The sequence below is a fragment of the Anser anser genome, assembly GCF_964211835.1.
Source record: "Anser anser genome assembly, chromosome: 12".
Taxonomy (NCBI): domain Eukaryota; kingdom Metazoa; phylum Chordata; class Aves; order Anseriformes; family Anatidae; genus Anser; species Anser anser.
The window spans coordinates 9231050-9248462 of NC_139733.1; the positions used below are offsets into that span (position 1 = coordinate 9231050).

Consider the following 17413-nt stretch of genomic DNA (forward strand, 5'->3'; position numbering starts at 1 on the left):
TAGCAGCAGGCATCAATTTGGAGAGTCAGATCTAAGGCAGATATCTGCAATTACTTTACATCAGTTTATTGATGAAATGAAACAGTTCTGACTGCAAGCAAAATACATGGTAATAGTCTTCAAATTATTTGTTTTGCTGGTTAAACCTGTTATGCCACACCCTGGATGAGAACAGTGAATTTAGATTTACAAAGATTAAAAACTCAACCAAAAAAGAACAGTTAACTAAACTGGCAGAACAGGACAAACCCCCACCTGCAATGACAGGGCTGGGAATGAGTGGGCAGGAGCAAAGCAGCTCTAAAAACAGCTGGAGTTTGCCACTAATGAGACAGTATTGAAGAACCGCATCCCCAGACTTTGCATAATGGTGCATGGGAGCATTTATATAAATTTCCATGTTTCAAACTTAGAATGAAATCGTTATTATTAAAATACCCACCACTTTAGAAGGAAGTTTCTGAAACAGTTCACTTATGAGGCGTCCTGATGGGTTTGTGGCAACAGCTACAGCTTCAAGAAGCTGTTCAAGAATCTCCTTCAGGTAACCTGGAGATGACTAATACGAGAAATTAAATCACAAGCAGTTTCAATAACAGCCAAAGTACAGTGTTTCAATTTGCACTGAAATATAAGAATTTATTTTTCAAAGACAGGAAAAAAAACAGCTATAAAACATGTATGCAACTTTGAAAAACAATATTGTTTATGCATGTAGGTGAAACACACAAGAAAACTTTAATTTCATGTTTACACTATAGACTGCCAGATACACATCACATACTGTTAGAACAGACTTGATAGCCAACAGTAGTGAAAACATACATCCCAACAACAGAAAAAACAGACAAACCCAAACTTCCTATGGTCATATCTGGCTTATAAAACACTCCAGGAACAGCTGCACTAACTGAATGGGACCCACACTGGAAAACTGTATCATTAGACATAAAGCTTGCTTGCATCAAACTTCAATGTTGGTGTGATATCAAGCACACATCATGTTAACTTCACGTGAACCAGAACCGCATTTTATCCATATCAGAAAACATCATTTTTTTTTTTTGCTAGACAAAAATGTAACATACACACGATGCTGTGAAATAATTAACCAGTAACTACTAAACTTGTGTAAAAAATATCTTTTGGAGCGTAATTTAACTATGAAGAGATTGAACGCCTTGCCAAATATGGAGGCCAAGCTCCTTCTCAGGGTCAGCTGACATACAGAGCCATGACTTCCTTCAGCTGCAGCTGTCATGACCACACTTACTAGTTCTGTGCCTTGATGGTCGTGTCCTTCCTCATCTTCATCTTCCTCATCAGCATCCCCTTTTTGAACAAATTCATTTTTTGTGCGCAAATACAACTCCCATAACTTGCAGGCAGCTTTATATTCAGGAGAATCAGGCTGCAAAACAAACAAATTAACAATATAAACGTTCTTTAAATTCAAAATTTTCCTATCTGAAGGAAATCTATAAATTCTTAGTTGAAACGTATTGAATAATAGAAAAACCTCAGAAATACTTGCATGAGTGGTTCTTTAACAGAGGTATTAAGAATGGTAATAAGCACTAGAAAATGTAAGGTTTATCACCCCAAAGTATTTAAGCCTTTGGGAAAACTAAGCAGTAAAACTACTTGAGTAGAGGCTTAGACAAGCACATTATATGAATCTTCAGAGATCACTGGGTTTTGTTGCAGCACATCAGTACTGATATTTAAAACATACTAACTAACACTATGGCCAGAAATGTTCAGGGGGTGGTGAGGCACTGGCACAAGCTGCGCAGAGAAGCTGTGGATGCCCCATCCTTGGAGGTGTTCAAGACCAGGTCTGACGAGGCCCTGGGCAACCTGATCTAGTGGGTGGTGTCCCTGCCTATGGCAGGGGGTTGAAACTAGATGATCTTTAAGTTCCCCTTCAACCCAAGCCATTCTAGGACATGATTCTATGAAACGTGATTTAAGACAATGCTGCTGCTATTATACGGCAATTGAAAATTCATTTCCACCAAAGAAGAACGCCAACAGATGTGCAAATACCTCTGTAAGCACTGCAATGACTTGCACTGTTCCATAATTTGGTATTAACTGTGAAATGCCAAAGAACTTGACAACAGGCTACCACCTGCTTACATGTCTAAGTATATTTTGGGGAAGAGCTAGATTAGTCAGCAAATTAAGTTTTGCAAATACCGAGTTGGCAGTGACAGACAAGCATGTGCCTATTAACATGACTAAGAAAATTACCCAGAAAAAAGGCTGCTTTCCCACTTTTATATTTTTCCTTCCCTTTCCTCTGCCACAGGCTGTTTCAAGTGTTGCTGCAGATATGTCCCCTTATTACTGTCGATTACACTCTACTTCACTCAGTCTCTGACAGCTTAGAATACAGATGAGAAAACAACAGGAAAACTATTCCTAAGCTTACCTTGCTAGATTTAAATATTCTCTAGACATCAGACTAAGTTATGAAGACCAGACTTAAAAGCTAGTCGGCTCCCTTCTTCATTACTGTAAGATGCTCAAAAGTATAACTTAAACAAAAATACTAAAAAAACTAAGGTTTCCACTGTAGTCTAACATTACCAATAAAGTACCTACTGCAATAAAGACCTTGCTAATGAATCAGATCTCCTTATTAAATGCGTCATTGGAACTGCTCAGGTAACCCATAAGACAAAAAAAAGATGAGGTTATGTTTGTGTGCCATACCTTCACCTCTCAACTCCGTGTTTCTCTAGCAGCGTCAACATTCCTACATCCTCGAAAGACGGCTACCTGCTTCCTATTCTACATGCAAGATTCGTACAATACAGGCAGAATTCTAAGCCCAATATTCGGTAGGCAAAGGCATCCTGCATTTTGTACAATTCTAGTCATTGTTTCCTGCCATCAATTCCTTATCCTCATGTAAAAAAACAGAAAAGATGACATTAAGAGGAAGCAACTGCCTTGCAAAACTTCAGGAGTACCCAATGAATTTGGAAGTCTTTGTGCTTCTTCCTGCTGTAACCAGAATGTATAAATGCATTAATCCATAAATCTGATTCTTTTTCAAAAAAGCTACAAATATGCACAAACACAAAATTAGCACTGCTTTTCTGAATGCCACCTGATTATACTGGCTGGGTTATTCAGAAAGCAATCATTTGGACCACCACCAAAGCCACAGATATGTTAAAGGCAATATCAGCAGCAAAGTTTTAGATTCGGTATATCATCTCAGTCACTACATACAATTTCACTATTTTATGTAATTAACACAGCTTCCACTAAATGAGATTATTCCAGTTTTTCTTCCCTTCCTTCGGCAACTGCAATACAACCCATAAACAACATCCGAAATAAAATGCATACCAAGTTTGGAGGAGCTGACAAGGAGGGTGCAGCCTTGGTGAAACACATTACATATACTCACCATCTGTCACCACTGACCGCAGTAATCAATGTGCCTTTTTTCATTTTAGTAAGTGCCCGATGGAAGAGACAGATTCAATAACCTCTCTGTACACTCACTGTTATTTATAAACTCTTCCTTTTGGGAAAAAAAAAAATCTGTTTCAAAAGGTCACACAGAATATCTTGTAAAATGTGAAGGCTTTGATAGAACAGTATTTTTCTCTGTTTTTGCTTTTTGGTTTTGGAAAAGAACACAAAGACTCCAACCATGCTATTGTACAGTATCCCCACAGAAAAATTACTATAGCAAGATTATCTTCATGAAGATAGAGTCAATGTAATGGAAAAATATGCAAACAAAGACAGTAAGTGCATGTTGCTTTCTTACCAAAAATAAAGGCAAAACAAAGATTTTTGTAAAACCAAATGAGAAGCTGAATGTATCTCTATCACTTTTATAACCCATGAATTCGAGCCTTATATATGTTTTCCTCACCTTATAGTAAGCCTTTGCATTGTTAAAGAGGAGCTGAAAATCAGCAGTCAAAACATTCACATCATCATACTCCTCCATCTTCAGCTTTTGTTGGATTTTCATTAAATCAATTGGCTGAGAAACCACTTCATAATAATCTGGTTGATTTCTGTTGCAATGACAAAAATAGGCATTATATTCTAAGCAGGAAAATCAAAACCACAGCACTGAAGTTTATACGTATCTGTGACTAAATGAAACAAAGACAGTTCCAATACATTTTTGTTACAGCTAAAAGATCCAGACAGTGTTCTATTAGCAAACTTATTTGTCACAAGAAATACCTAAAATGAATTCAATTAAAAAGATTGAGCCCTTTTTTGACCAAAACCATGCACCAACATCAGGATGTCCCACTGAGTAATTGGACTCAAATATTCAGATCAAAGATTGTTGTGACACTGTGACAAACGTAGCTTAAATTTCTTCACAGCCATTAATGGTGACGTATTCCTCAATACCCGTTTGCTCCCTGGTTAAATCTCAGGTTCAACGCTTAACAAGAACAAGGGTCTTACCTTCGCTTCGGTGCCCTAATGAAAAGCTCACAAAGGAGCCTGCCCTGTTCATCTTTGTAATCTCTGATGGTGTTGTAGAGTTCATGGCATACAGCAATCTAAAATGCAAGAACAATAAGATAATTTTAGAAAGAGGAAGACTTTAAAGAAGTAACTAATTGAGGCCTGCTTACAATGTGAAGGGAAGCTGCCCACGTACATCGCGCTCTAAAGCAGAAGAACTTGGCATATCTCATGCATTAGTATAATACCTGGCAAGCATGCCAGGTACTGCAGGAGCTTTTTAGGGAGTTTTCTTGTCTGGTTTTGTTTTTTTAATATGGGGATCTTTCTTTCCGTGACAGTTCTAGGTGAAACACCCAAAACGTAGATTAATTCAGCACAACTCTCTGCAAGTTACAGACATAGAACTACGACAGGGGTTCTTCTGCCCTGCAATTAATTAAAATTAGATTGCTAACTCAAATGCAGAACAAAGACACTGCATGTTTCAGCAATCTCTACCTGTGCCATTCCCTACCTCTCTCTCTCTACGCTTGCTATTCAGACACAGCTCTCAATTTCTGCACCTTATTACTTCAGCTCTCTCTCCAGTCTCTTTCCATCTACTAAAATCAACACCCAAAAAAAAGAAAAGCAGCAAAAGGAAAATGGGAAAGGAAAAAATGAAAACGGGCAGCTAAGAACAAGCCAAAGCTGAATGGATCCTAAACAAAGCTTAGCCATGGCAGCAAGCTTCAGGGCACAATGAATTCAGCTAAACATGACCATCAGATGTGCAAGCTTGAAATGCCCTGGCTGCACTCGCCCCTCTAAGCGTACGCTGTGAAGAGCACAGCCTACTTTACAATCCAGCACTTCCCTGACGGGAATACAGCATCCCCAGGAGAAAGAACTTGTGCAAAACAAAGTACTAACAGGATCTACAGTTGGGAGATTGGAGAGCCTCCTCCTCTTTCTGCTGGGGCCTGGTATGTTTGTGGAGTGGTGGCCATCATCAAAGTCTCCTCCGCTGACGCTGCTGGACGGCGAGGTTGCTCTTCGCCTCTTGGAACCCATGGAATCCAACTTCTTCTATAATGAAGAGAAATGTTCTTAAACTCATGACATTGCACCCAAACCCTCCAATGAGAGCTAGCTATTAAGCTAACTATGTCTTATGATGGGTCCTATGCGTTTCTCATATACCACAGCTCAATTAAGCCGTATCTAAACACCAGATTCCTCCTTGAAAATCGGCAGGAGTAAAGGGAGGTCAAAACGGCCCTGCAGTTTTAAGTCACTGACAGCAGCAGCCAGATAGCCCAGGGCTTGCAGTGATGAAGCTGTATTTAGCAGCTCTTACGAGGATATAAGGACACCAGGACACGTTCTGGAACCATTTACATTTCAATTCCTCATCCCATGCACGAATACTGAACGAGAACAGCTGTTTTAAAGGAAAAAGCTGTACAGAGAGAAGTGCTCAGCTTGGGTGGAAAAGCACTTCATCCCACCTCAAATTATAAAAACAAAACAAAATAAAAAGACCACCATGAAGATGACAGATGACAAACTAAGATTCAAACTGCTACTGAACACCTTGTCTTAGATTCAAGCCAAAAAAAAGGTCTGGACTATCATATGACCTACCGCTCCCACTTCATGTGCAGGACAAATGGCTCGATCATCAAGGAGGAGAAAAATCCCCCTTCTTTTTGGGTCATATTTTCTAATTTATCAACATGAACAGTGGCAAACGAATAGACACTGTCCAACAACAATGGTTATTTACAGAACAAGTTATTGTCTCCTTCCCAATTTCTAGTGACAGCATCATAAAAATATCTTTTTTTTTTGTAGCTGTCTGAGATGCTGAGGACAGAATAGATTCACCTGTCCCAGCTTATTCCCGTTTTCCAACCAAATCAAGGGATTTTATTCTAGCACGTACTCAGCTGATTTTACAAGGTATGGCAGCACAACATAACTGCGTCAGAGCATTTATGTTAGAGACAGAATTAATTTTGAGCACACAAATGAGATGAATACAAATGAGGTAGGAATAATTAACGGTTAGGATAAGGAAAAGCAAAAGCCGAATGCAGAGGAATGGAGAGAATGGTGCACATACAATCAATAATTTACCAGATTTACCAGAGTACAACCAGCACCTCGAAAAGCCAGCCTCCTCATAGTGTCTGATGGCCAAGTACAGATACTGGGAGAAGGTAACACGCTAAGAGTATCAAATCAGCAACGGTGTTAGTACAGTCAAAACTGAAAGACAAGAACAAGGAAAGAGAGAGAGAGAAGAAAGTTGAGAGTAGACAGATAATTAAAGTCAAAGAACAAATTGAGTAATTCAAAATACAGGGAAAAAGCAAGAAGCAGAAGGTAACTTCTTTTTTAGCTTAGCAGAGACTCTACAAAGTAATTTTGTAGACAGAATGCTAGGCATTTTTGTAACTTTTGCAGAAAAACACACATTTCTCTAACGTTTCTGAATACGTAATACCGAATTCACAGCCACTTGTAAGGGAATGATTCATCAGCAGAGCAGGGAGTAAACAGAAGTGATATCTGACCTGAGAGCAAAAACTAGAAAGCAGTAAAACTTGCACAACATGGAGTAGTACAGTGATAAAAACAATACAAGAATTTTTAGGGTCAAAACACACATATTAGCCTCTCTAGTGGTGAGGTACCTGTGCAAGTCTTCAAAGCGAAGACTTTGATCCTCATAGGCAAGAACCATTAAGTGACTAGCCATACAGTTTCATTAAAGATATATCTATTTCAACTTGCAAGCAGTCAAGTCTGACTTTTTCCCCATAAATTCCACATACAACATACAGAACCACTTTATGGCAAAATTATTGCTTTTATCTAGGTCACACAACTAAACAAAAATCAGCCCCCAGGGGGAATCGGTTCCTCGTTCAGAAATCCGGACGTTTTCAGACCACGCACACCCCGAGGAGCTCCGTGCTCCACGAGCGGGAGATTCAAGAACCGGACGCCGGCCCGCCGCGCCTGGCACCGCCTCTAGCTTTTATCCGAGAGGTGCAGCATCAAACGGCTCACGCCAGAAAACACAAGTCCCCACTGGTGAAAGAAAGCCAGGAGACACCGCGGGAATCAATAATTCAATTTTCTGCCACGTAACTGCTGGCTCCCAAGTCCCTCGGTGGTGGCACCAAGAACGCCCACCGCCACGCTACCCCTGTGCCACGGCGGCTCACGGTCCTCCTGCTCACACCACCCAAAAAATGGCCCACCACATAGACTCGGTCTCTTTTCTCAGGTAAACAGCGGCAGGGCACGAAGAAAGGGTCTCCAATTGCACCAGAGGACGTTTAGATTGGGTGGGAGGAAGAATTTATTCACAGAGAGGGCGGTCAAGGGCTGGAAGGGGCTGCCCCGGGCGGCTGGGAGTCCTGCCCCGGGGGCATTCAGGCGGCGCCAAGGGACGTGGCTCAGTGACAGGACCCGGTACGGCAGGCTGGTGGTTGGACCTGGCGATCTCGAAGGTCTTCTCCAACCTAGGTAGCCCTGAGATCTCTATAAGAAATTCTGAGGGCAGCACTAATACATATTTACACCGACACACGCACAACAGGTGGGAGGCTGCCTCTCTGGGAAGCCAGAGCCGTACCAGCCCGGCTGCCGCGGGGATTACCCGGGCTGACCTCGTTAAACGGGCAGTTTTCACGCACATTTGCGATAAGGCCCTCTAAACGAGCCCGCGGGGCGCTAGCCCACATTTCGCTCCCTACTTCCCAGTGGCACGGAGGGCGGCAGCGAGCGGGGTCCCTCGGGAGGGACCGGCCCGTTGCGGGCCCCGAGCTGCCGGGACGGGGCACAAAGGGGGGGGACCAGGGCTCGAGAGGGGCCCCGCCGCCCTCCCGAGGCGTCACCGACAACGACACACACCGGGACAGCGAGGCCCGTCGGCCCGGGGCACGACCCCCCTTGACAGGCTCTCGGTGCCCAGGGCCCGGCCGTGCGGCGGCCACACAAAGGGAGGCAGCGGCCTCCCGGCTTCCCTCCGCCGCCCCGCCCCGTCCCGCCCGGCGAGGCCTCGCCGCCCGCTCGCTCCTCACCCGCCGGTCTCCGCCCGCCGCGGCCGCGCTCCCGCTCCCCCTCCGCCGCCGCCGCCGCCGCCGCCCCGTCCCCGCTCCGCCGCGCCCGCCGCTGCCGCAAAGCCCGGCCGGCCGCCAACCGCGCCGAGCCCGTGCGACAGCCGCGGCGAGGCGGAGCGGGGCGGGGCCGCGCTGCTTTGCGGCAGCGCCCGGCGGCGGCGGCAGGAAGGGGCCGGAGCGCGGGGCCCGCGTGCGCAGCCCGGCGGCGGCGGCGCCATGAAGCGGCCGCGTGAGAGAGGGGGCGCGGGGGGCCGGGAGGGGGCTGAGGGGGCGGCCGGGGAGGGGGGATGCGGGATGCGGGGATAGGGGGGTAGGGGGATACGGGAAGCGGCGGCTGGAGAGGGGGGATACGGGGGTAGGGGGGATACGGGAAGCGGCGGCTGGGGCTGACGGGCGCGGTGCGTTGCAGGGCTGCGGAAGGCGAGCAAGCGGCTGAGCTGCCACAAGCGGTACAAGATCCAGAAGAAGGTAAGCGGGGGCACGGGGGCCGCACCTCACCTCACCCCACCCCATCCCACCCCACCTCACCTCACCCTACCCCACCTCACCTCAGGGGCCGGCGTCGCCTCGTGGTGCCCCTCGAGGTGGCCGGGACACCAGTCTGCAACCAGAGGCGCGCGGTTGTCTTTAAACTCCACGAACGCGAGGGATATTTTTTATTTTTTTTTCCCTTCATTTCCACTAACGTTCGTGTTTCCGCCCTCAGATCCGGGAGCACCACCGCAAAGTCAGGAGGGAGGCCAAGAAACGCGGGCGCAAAAAGCCCAAGAAGGACCCCGGCGTGCCCAACGCGGCGCCGTTCAAGGAGGCGCTCCTGCGGGAAGCAGAGCAGAGGAAGCAGAGGGTAAAATGGAGCTCGTGGGAGCGGGGGCGAGAGCTGGTGCCGTTCCCTTGCTTCTTGGAGGAAGCTTTGTGCCTTTCCTGTGTGTGCATGTGCGCACCCAGAGGTGCACGTAGGCTAGGCTCTAAATAGGCCTAGCAGACGTGCTTTGGAAAAGCACGTTTCTGTATTCGCTGTTGCATACACCACATGGCAAATTGCCCTTTTAATTTTTAACCGCAATTTTCATCACTGTGTATAAGCATGCAGGAAGTGTCATTGCTAGTATAATCGGAATTGCCAGCGATGCTAAGATATGTGGAAGCCCCATCCGAATGCAGTGGGTGAAGTCTCAGTGTTGCATGATTATACAAGACTTCACAAAATAAAGATCTGCATCAAAATGGCACAGGAAAGCAGCATCCTTTGTCAGTTGAAATGTTGTTTCTGCATGGCTGTTACTTTGGGGGCTAGCAGGTGGATGTGTTGCCTCTGCTACTGAAGCACTTGGAGGCAGTATTGTCCTTTTCAGGATAGAATGCCAAAAAATTCCCAATGTCGCTAAAACAGATGTGGCTTCTAACCAGGCCATCTGAGGTATTTTTGTCAGAAATAAGTAAGTGGGAAGAAAAAACAGTCTTCTTACCACCTTCAAATATGTTTTACCTGGCTTGGGTTTTGCTTATTTGCCATCAGCTTGAAGAACTAAAACAAAAGCAGAAGCTTGACAGACAGAAAGAACATGAAAAGAAGAGGAAGCTTGATGCTAAAAAGAATGCAGCCGAAATCCAGGAACAGACAGAGGGAACGGTAGGTGTCTGGTATGATTCTGATTAACACACGTAGAAGCAATAAAGTCATACTGAAACTACATCTTCATAAGTCATACGTTACGTTATATTCTCAGGCTGTATATATGCACAAGTGTAATATGCCAGTTCTCAGTTAAATCATTCCCATTCTTTTTTACTTGTGTTCAGGAACTTTCTAGCAAATCTGAAGCAAATACTAAGAAAGTGCCACATAAAAAATCAAAGAAATCATTTCAAAGTGAGCTTGAGAAGGTAAGCTTCAATTATTCTTATATAATTTGATGGGAATCAGAAATGAAACAATCTGTTGTCTTCCTTTTCGCGTTACTGTGCAGCAGCTAGAGAGTGTAAAAGTTGCTTGTGATAAACTCCAACACTGAAGAGCGATTTATTTTTTTTTTTTTAACGGAAGGTGTGAGGGCTTCAATCTTGTCTGGTGCTAGCTGCTGAGACATCCAGCATTTTGAAGCATTAGACTTCTTGAGCCAACATCAGTACATAGTGACTGATCACAGAGCTCTTCTAGTAATGAAATTTTCCTGTCAAAGGATTTCTTGCCTTCAGATGAAAAAGGTGAAAACTGTTTCAGCTTCCTCATTTGCAGTTCAGAAGAGAGGAGCTCAAACAGTCTTGTGAAACCTCACTTAGCAGCCATTTTGTGGTCACCATCGTAGGCTACAGCTAAGCTATTAGAGAGCTGTTATCTGTCAAATTGTCTGTCATCTTGTATTTGAGTCTTTTTTATTGTTGTTTCTGACCTAGGTGATAGAAGCCTCAGATGTGATTCTGGAGGTTTTGGACGCAAGAGATCCAATGGGCTGTCGCTGTCCCCAGCTGGAGCAAGCTATTACTTGCTCTGGAGGAGACAAAAAGCTATTGTTGGTTCTGAACAAAATTGGTAAGAAATGAAGGTTTTCTTGAAGTTTCACTCAGTCACTGGGTAGTTCTGTGTGGTAGGTGAGCTATGAGGAAGATTTTAAAGGAATCTGAGATTCTGCTGAAGTCATAAGATCCAACTCTGAGCTCACTGCCTTATGGAAGGGGTCATGTTTCTTCTGCCTTATAGTCTGGTTTGCTAAGAAAACACTGTAGACAGGTAATTGCTCATTAGTCCCTTCCTTTTGCAATAACTTCTGAAGCCATTGGCCAGTCTTAGCTAAACCCAAGAGAAGTTAGAGATCTAACTATTTTAAATATTTTTGTGAATGTAGGTAAGGAAGGTAGAGGTCGCAGTGCTAGTACCCACTGAGGCAGTGGTAGGTTAAGCATCAGCAAATCAGCTCAATAGTTGTGTTTAAGATTTGGCTTCTAGAAGTATTGTCTCCCTTTCGTTGCTGTATGAAAGATCCCACCTAAAAACAGATGCAGCTGAAAAGGCTGCAAATTACTGGGTTATCATCTGGGGGGGGAAAAGGAAATACCAAGCGTGACAGTAAGAGCAAAGGGAACTGCGTATTAGAATAGCCTTTGCAAGGATGAGGAGATAATCCTTCGCGTAACATCACTCTATACCATAGAGAGTCTCCTAGCACAACTCCAACATTGAAAACCTGATAGAGGGGCTGAAAATATAGCTGTGGTATGTTCTGCTGTAGGCAGAAAATAAAGACCAGGACTTGGGGCCACTGGATGCCTTTGGGGAACTTACCTATTAGTTTACTAGAGCTATGCATATAAATAAATAAACTTTCAGCTAAACATTATTTGTCATAAAGAAGTGTACAAGATACAGCCTGGTTCCTGGTTCCATGTTCCATTTTCCTAATGCAGTGATATTTAGCAGTGAAAGGACTGTGCTCTTTTTTTCCAGATTTAGTGCCTAAGGAGAACTTGGAGAAATGGTTGAATTGTTTGAAGAAGGAATTTCCAACAGTTGCTTTTAAATCATCAACCTTGATGACAGACAGGACTATGGTAAGAGTGCTGCAGACTCTCGAAAGTGACACAGTCATACGTGTTTCCAGTAAGAAGAAAGAACCCTATAAGTCAGTTCGCATTCTTTTTTCTTCAAGTATTTGATGGCTACTTTTTTACTATCACTTAACTGGTAGATTCATCTTAGCCAATTTCATATTAAACTAATTCCATCTGTTTAGAAGAGCACGGTAACATCAGCTAATGGAGTATAGGAGTTGAAAATGTTACAGTAGATGAATATATCTAAGAATACATACTTATCTTCCTAAATAGCCTGACCGTGTTGTTTGTTTTCCTTGTCTTTGAATCCTGTAGCAGGAGCATTTCTCAAGAAAAAGGGCACGTGTTGATTTATCAAGAAACACTGAATGTTTTGGAAGCGAATGCCTTTTGAAACTCCTTCAAGAGCACTGCAAGACCCAAAACAAAGCTATTCAGGTTGGGTTAGTAGGTAAGGATTTGGAGAGATGGCAGAAATTTTATTCTCCCATAAAGCTTTGGTATCTTTTATTATGAACTGGGTAAAACAACCAACACGTGACTTCCTCTTGGGCCTTCTTACTCAAGACTCATTTCTTACTTCCAGTCGAGACTCACTGTTGTAGTATTTCAGCTGACAGTGATCTGTGTTGCGCTTTCACGCGCGTGGTATGTGTGATCTATGGAAGGCACATTGCGCGAGGCCTTAACTGATAAACCAGCTTAGGGAAAGGAGAAGCAGGTTACATACCACGCAGCCTATGCTGCCTTCCTCCCATTTGATAAGATTTGCATATGATGTTCAATGATGTCTTTCATGTCCTTTTTATTGCCAAGTGTGAGAAATGAGGATACTGACCTTGTCTTACTTCTGTAATGAAGACTTCAGATCCAACTCTGATCTCACACTGAAGTTGTACGCTGCCAAAGATGCATGGAAGCAGCAGCTTTGATCAGTGTTACATAGGCTGAGTTTTTTATTTAACTTATAAGGACTTATGTGGTTTTCTTCAGGTTTCCCTAACGTGGGGAAGAGCAGCATAATCAACAGTATTAAGAGAGATCGTGTTTGCAATGCTGGGACAGCAAGAGGTCTTACCAAGTAAGCTGAGTCTGATAAAAGCTGTTCATTTTCCTGTTCCTGCTTGTGTTCTGATTACCTTAAGTTTTGTTTGGGCACAATTTACATGCATTTGGGGCAGTCAAAGCATGCCTGTGTACAGTTTTAAATGCACATTTCAGTTTGTAAGGACGAAAGATAACATTCTGTATGATGCAAGTTGTTACAAGAGAATACAGTACATAAACGTGCTCATCTTGTGCATTTTGATTTCTTCCGACACAAAGCATATGATGAGAAAACACTGAAACTGACTCTGTATGAAGTGCATTCAGTCCAACGCTGAGCTTTGTGGCTTGATTCCCTCACCTTTACCAGTCTTTTGCTAGTAGATTCATCTTCACATACAGCATGTTTCTCTCTCTGGATAGGTGCATGCAAGTTGTGCGTATTGATAAACAGATGAAGATGTTGGACAGTCCAAGTATAGTCGCAGATCCTGCCAACAGCACCCTAACTCTGGCCCTGAGAAGTATCATAGATGCTGGAGTATCGGGCTCCGTAGACATGGTTGAAGCAATGGATGCAGTTCTAAATCACTGCAGTAAACAGCAGGTGAGTTCCATCATCTCGCTCCGCATTTCTGACTGCATGCAACTCCTCTGTAGCTTTCTTAAAGTTCATTTAACTTCAGCTAGTTCTGGTAGCTTTTGCACTGCTTTCTCCTTACCATACAACGTGAAAAATTTTGGCTGATATATCCAATGTTAAGTGTGATCTTTCCGCAATACACGTGGAAGACAGATGCAGCGTGTCAGGATCCTGGCAGCCAGTCTGTTTTCCCAATGACTTTACTGATTTAAAAAAAAAAAAAAGCTTTTAAATATCATCTCATAATAACATCACAGAGTGAAAAATGAGGATATTCTGATTGCTTCTTATTATTACAGTGAAGACCTCAGATCCAACTCTGATTTCACTCTAGTTTCAAGTAGATTAACCAAAGCCTAATCCCCATCCAATTCTATGCTAACTGGTTCTCCACAAACCAGCATGCTGTCTCTCACCTATTGGTATGGGTGAATAGCAGATAAAGTTGTTGACAAAGTAGACATTTTGCTTGGTAATATTTATTCCCATACGCAATAAAAAAGCTGTTCTTTACATACTTGTTCTTCCTCATTGTAACCCAGTTTGATTTGCTTTCTTAATCCTAAAGCTAGGAGAAAACTGGGTGGTCTCCTTCTGATTGCACTATTTTTTATATATATATTTTTTTTGCACTAGGTAATGATGTTCTATTGTATCCCGGATTTCAGGAACACTGAAGAGTTTTTAACTTTACTTGCTCAGAAAAGGGGTATGCTGAAAAAGGGAGGTGTTCCTGACATAGAGAATATAGCCAAATTACTACTTTGTGACTGGACAGGGTATGTATATTGTCAATTATGCTTTATGCCGCTGACCTTTTTGATTATCACTTTGTTAATTCAGCTGTGATTACACAGCAGAAGTACTGAGTCCTGAGAAGCAATTACAGAAAGGAGGGGCTGCTTTTGGTTTTTCTGCGTTTTACTTCAAGAAAGAAAGCTGGATTGGCTAACAGATTTAGAGAACATTAGCAGGGGATAATTTTCTGAAGTAATGAAGTATACATGGAGGGAGTCAAAGCAAATTACATGTAGTTCTATAGCCACTTTGCTGACCTCTAAGTTTGGTAGGGGAATTTGCCTTCCTCTAAACTGTTGCAGTCTGCAGTGGTTCCTATATTGCCCTGAGCGTGGGATGAATGAATTTGGAATCAGTGACTAATTGCATGGGAATAGTTCCCTTGCTCAAGTGGTCCATCTGTTTAAGAGTAGGATGTCCATTTAATTGTTACTGACAACTTCAGAGTCAAATACAAACACCTATTTACCTGCTAAACAAATTATATTGAATTACTAGTTAGGTTGAGGAGTCCGAGAGGTTTGTGCTTTGGGTTTTATTTTTAAGCATAATGATTTAATCGTGTTGGCTTTGTTTTGTTTTTTAAAGTTGATATTTTATTTTCACAGAGCTAAAATAAGCTACCATTCACAACCTCCAGGATCTCAAATGCTGCCCCCCTACCTTACAGAAGACAAAATAGCTGAAATGCAGAAGGGTTTTAATTTAAAGAAGCTAGAAGAAGAAAACAATGCTACTGTTCAAGGTAGGACTTGTTACTGTAGTATACCAGTAAGAGCAGTGGTAGCAGTTTCAATGAGAGATCATGAATGAAAGTCATCCTAGGGTTTGTATGACAGCTTTGTAAGTATGCAGCAGACATGAACCTTTAGAGAACAAAATGGATTCTGATGCAACAAACCAGTGGATTTGTGTGCCATCTTAACATTTGTGCCATCTTAACACAGTGGATTTGTGTGCCATCTTGTGCACCCCTGCTAGTGCTTAGTTTCTGCTCATCTGACTTAACTTCTAAATAGGTGGTACTTAGGTGTCCTTCAATGATCTTTTGGCCTATTTCCTAGTTAGGCCAACAAAGTGCATTTTTATTCAGCACAATCTACACTCAAATCCAAGTACTCTACCTCCTAGCAATTTTTTGCAGATGCCTCAGGGAAAGTTACTCTCTTGGATGATTTGCATTTGTTCTCCCTACTTATGTGGGATGGCTGTCCTTTTAATTGGTAGACATATCTGGTGCTAACAGTGACTTAACAGACAGTTTGTATGTCTTTCCCAGCTTTAAAATACCGTAGTCCAGCAAGCAGCATTGTCTTCCAGTCAGCTGGCATGACAAATGGGAAAATAGAGGAAAATAAAGTGGTAGAGGAAGCATCACAGCAGGAGACTTTGGAAACAAGCAGGGAAGAAGAGGAAGAGGATTTCATGGAAACTGATGATCAAGATAGCATGGAAGAAGAAGAAAAGGATGTGAAAGAGGTAAATCAGGGTTTCATTCAATTGCTACCTGCTTAGACCCTGACATCAAGTACCCTGTTAGTATCCTGCTGTAAACTAAGAACGTACAGGTGCTGCAGAGCCAGCAGCAGTAATCGTTAAGAAAACAGACTTGTTGTGAGTCAGCATGTTCCTGACAAGGGGACATCTACACTATCATCAATCCTATTTCATTTGCATAGGAGATTTCATTAGTGATGTCTGAGTAAACTCTTATGTGTGACCTCTCCAATCTTAGGAAAGCAAAATTCGGATGACCAGGAAAGCAGAGCTTGGAAAACAACAAAGACGTGTAACTTCAGAAAACAAGCTAGCAGGTCTGTGTAAAAACCTGTAGCATCATCTCTAGTACTCTACCACTTACATTTCAGTTCATTAACAAATCATTTTCTTTTCTCAGAAAGTGGATGTGACAGTTCACTATCATTCAGCTTGGACAAGACAGCAGATGAAGACGATGCCTATGATTTTAATACAGACTATGTGTAATGAGATGTGCGAAGATAGGGCTTGGAGACTATTACCTGCCTTCAGACCAGTCAAACACTTCTGTTACAGAAGTTGTAGGAATGCTTCATAGTAGAGTTGCAAACATTCACAATTACTGTGTCAAATAATGTATATAATACTGGGTATCTCTAGATAATTCCAGATTTTGTATAGTTTTAGGAAGCTGACCTTTAAGCCCTATACTTTTAATTCCTGTTAAAAAGACTATTTGAAAAAAAAAAAATCACACTGTGTTAGTTCATTCTTTGTGCCTTGTAAAGAGATCTTTCCAAAGGATAAATCCCCCATTGCTTTCTTTGAAAAACTATGGTCACGTTTTAAGCAATTAAATTACTTCAGCTAGAGATAAGGTATTTTATCTAAGCACTTCTCTGTAAGCTCACTAGCTTCACAGGGAGAGGTGACTGGGATTATGGTAACGGTAATTTGTCTTCACTGGGGGGAAAAAAGCTCGTTCCTATGGTGCTCTTGAATAAAAGACATATTTCCTGATGGAAATATGGTAGCAACTTGTAACTGTAAAGCAAAGCATGTTCTTCTGTGTAATAAGGATGTTACTGTAGTTAGCCTGCAGCAAAACTGGGGCAACATTAACCAGCCGCACTGAAAGCAGCAGCTGATACATTTTCTTTAAATGTACCTAGAGGCATCCATGCCTCCTAGGTATCTTAAACTGCATGTGTCTGTATCTGTGCTTGATATTTTTTTATCTAAGCCTGCTGAAAAAACCACGGACAGGAATGGTTCTTAAGAAGCCCGGAAAAGAAAGGATCAGTAACAAACC

General features: G+C 42.8%; 2 protein-coding genes across 13 annotated transcripts in view; one reads left to right on the plus strand and one right to left on the minus strand.

Moving 5' to 3' along the window:
* Positions 1–8685, minus strand: part of PBRM1 (polybromo 1) — a 65435-nt gene extending 56750 nt beyond the window's left edge. For 4 of the 12 annotated variants that reach the window (XM_083796326.1, XM_083796327.1, XM_083796319.1 and 1 more), the window contains exons 1-6: positions 6589–6651; positions 5380–5535; positions 4462–4559; positions 3905–4052; positions 1274–1411; positions 443–559 (exon numbers count right to left, since the gene is read on the minus strand). In XM_083796326.1, coding sequence (XP_083652452.1) covers positions 443–559; positions 1274–1411; positions 3905–4052; positions 4462–4559; positions 5380–5535; positions 6589–6636 — 705 coding nt within the window. In that variant the 5' untranslated portion in view covers positions 6637–6651. Of the gene's footprint in view, positions 1–442; positions 560–1273; positions 1412–3904; positions 4053–4461; positions 4560–5379; positions 5536–6588; positions 6722–8546 lie in introns of those variants that run through there. The other 8 variants (XM_083796321.1, XM_083796324.1, XM_083796325.1 and 5 more) reach the window with 7 other exon arrangements.
* Positions 8686–8698: 13 nt separating this feature from the next.
* GNL3 (G protein nucleolar 3) lies at positions 8699–17152 on the plus strand. The gene is made up of 15 exons (XM_083796364.1): positions 8699–8814; positions 8995–9053; positions 9292–9429; positions 10102–10215; positions 10386–10469; positions 10980–11115; positions 12028–12131; positions 12450–12585; positions 13128–13215; positions 13605–13788; positions 14461–14603; positions 15231–15367; positions 15902–16101; positions 16358–16436; positions 16520–17152. Exons 1-15 carry the CDS (start codon positions 8802–8804, stop codon positions 16606–16608), a joined length of 1704 nt encoding a protein of 567 aa, XP_083652490.1. The 5' UTR covers positions 8699–8801; the 3' UTR covers positions 16609–17152.
* Positions 17153–17413: the final 261 nt, after the last annotated feature.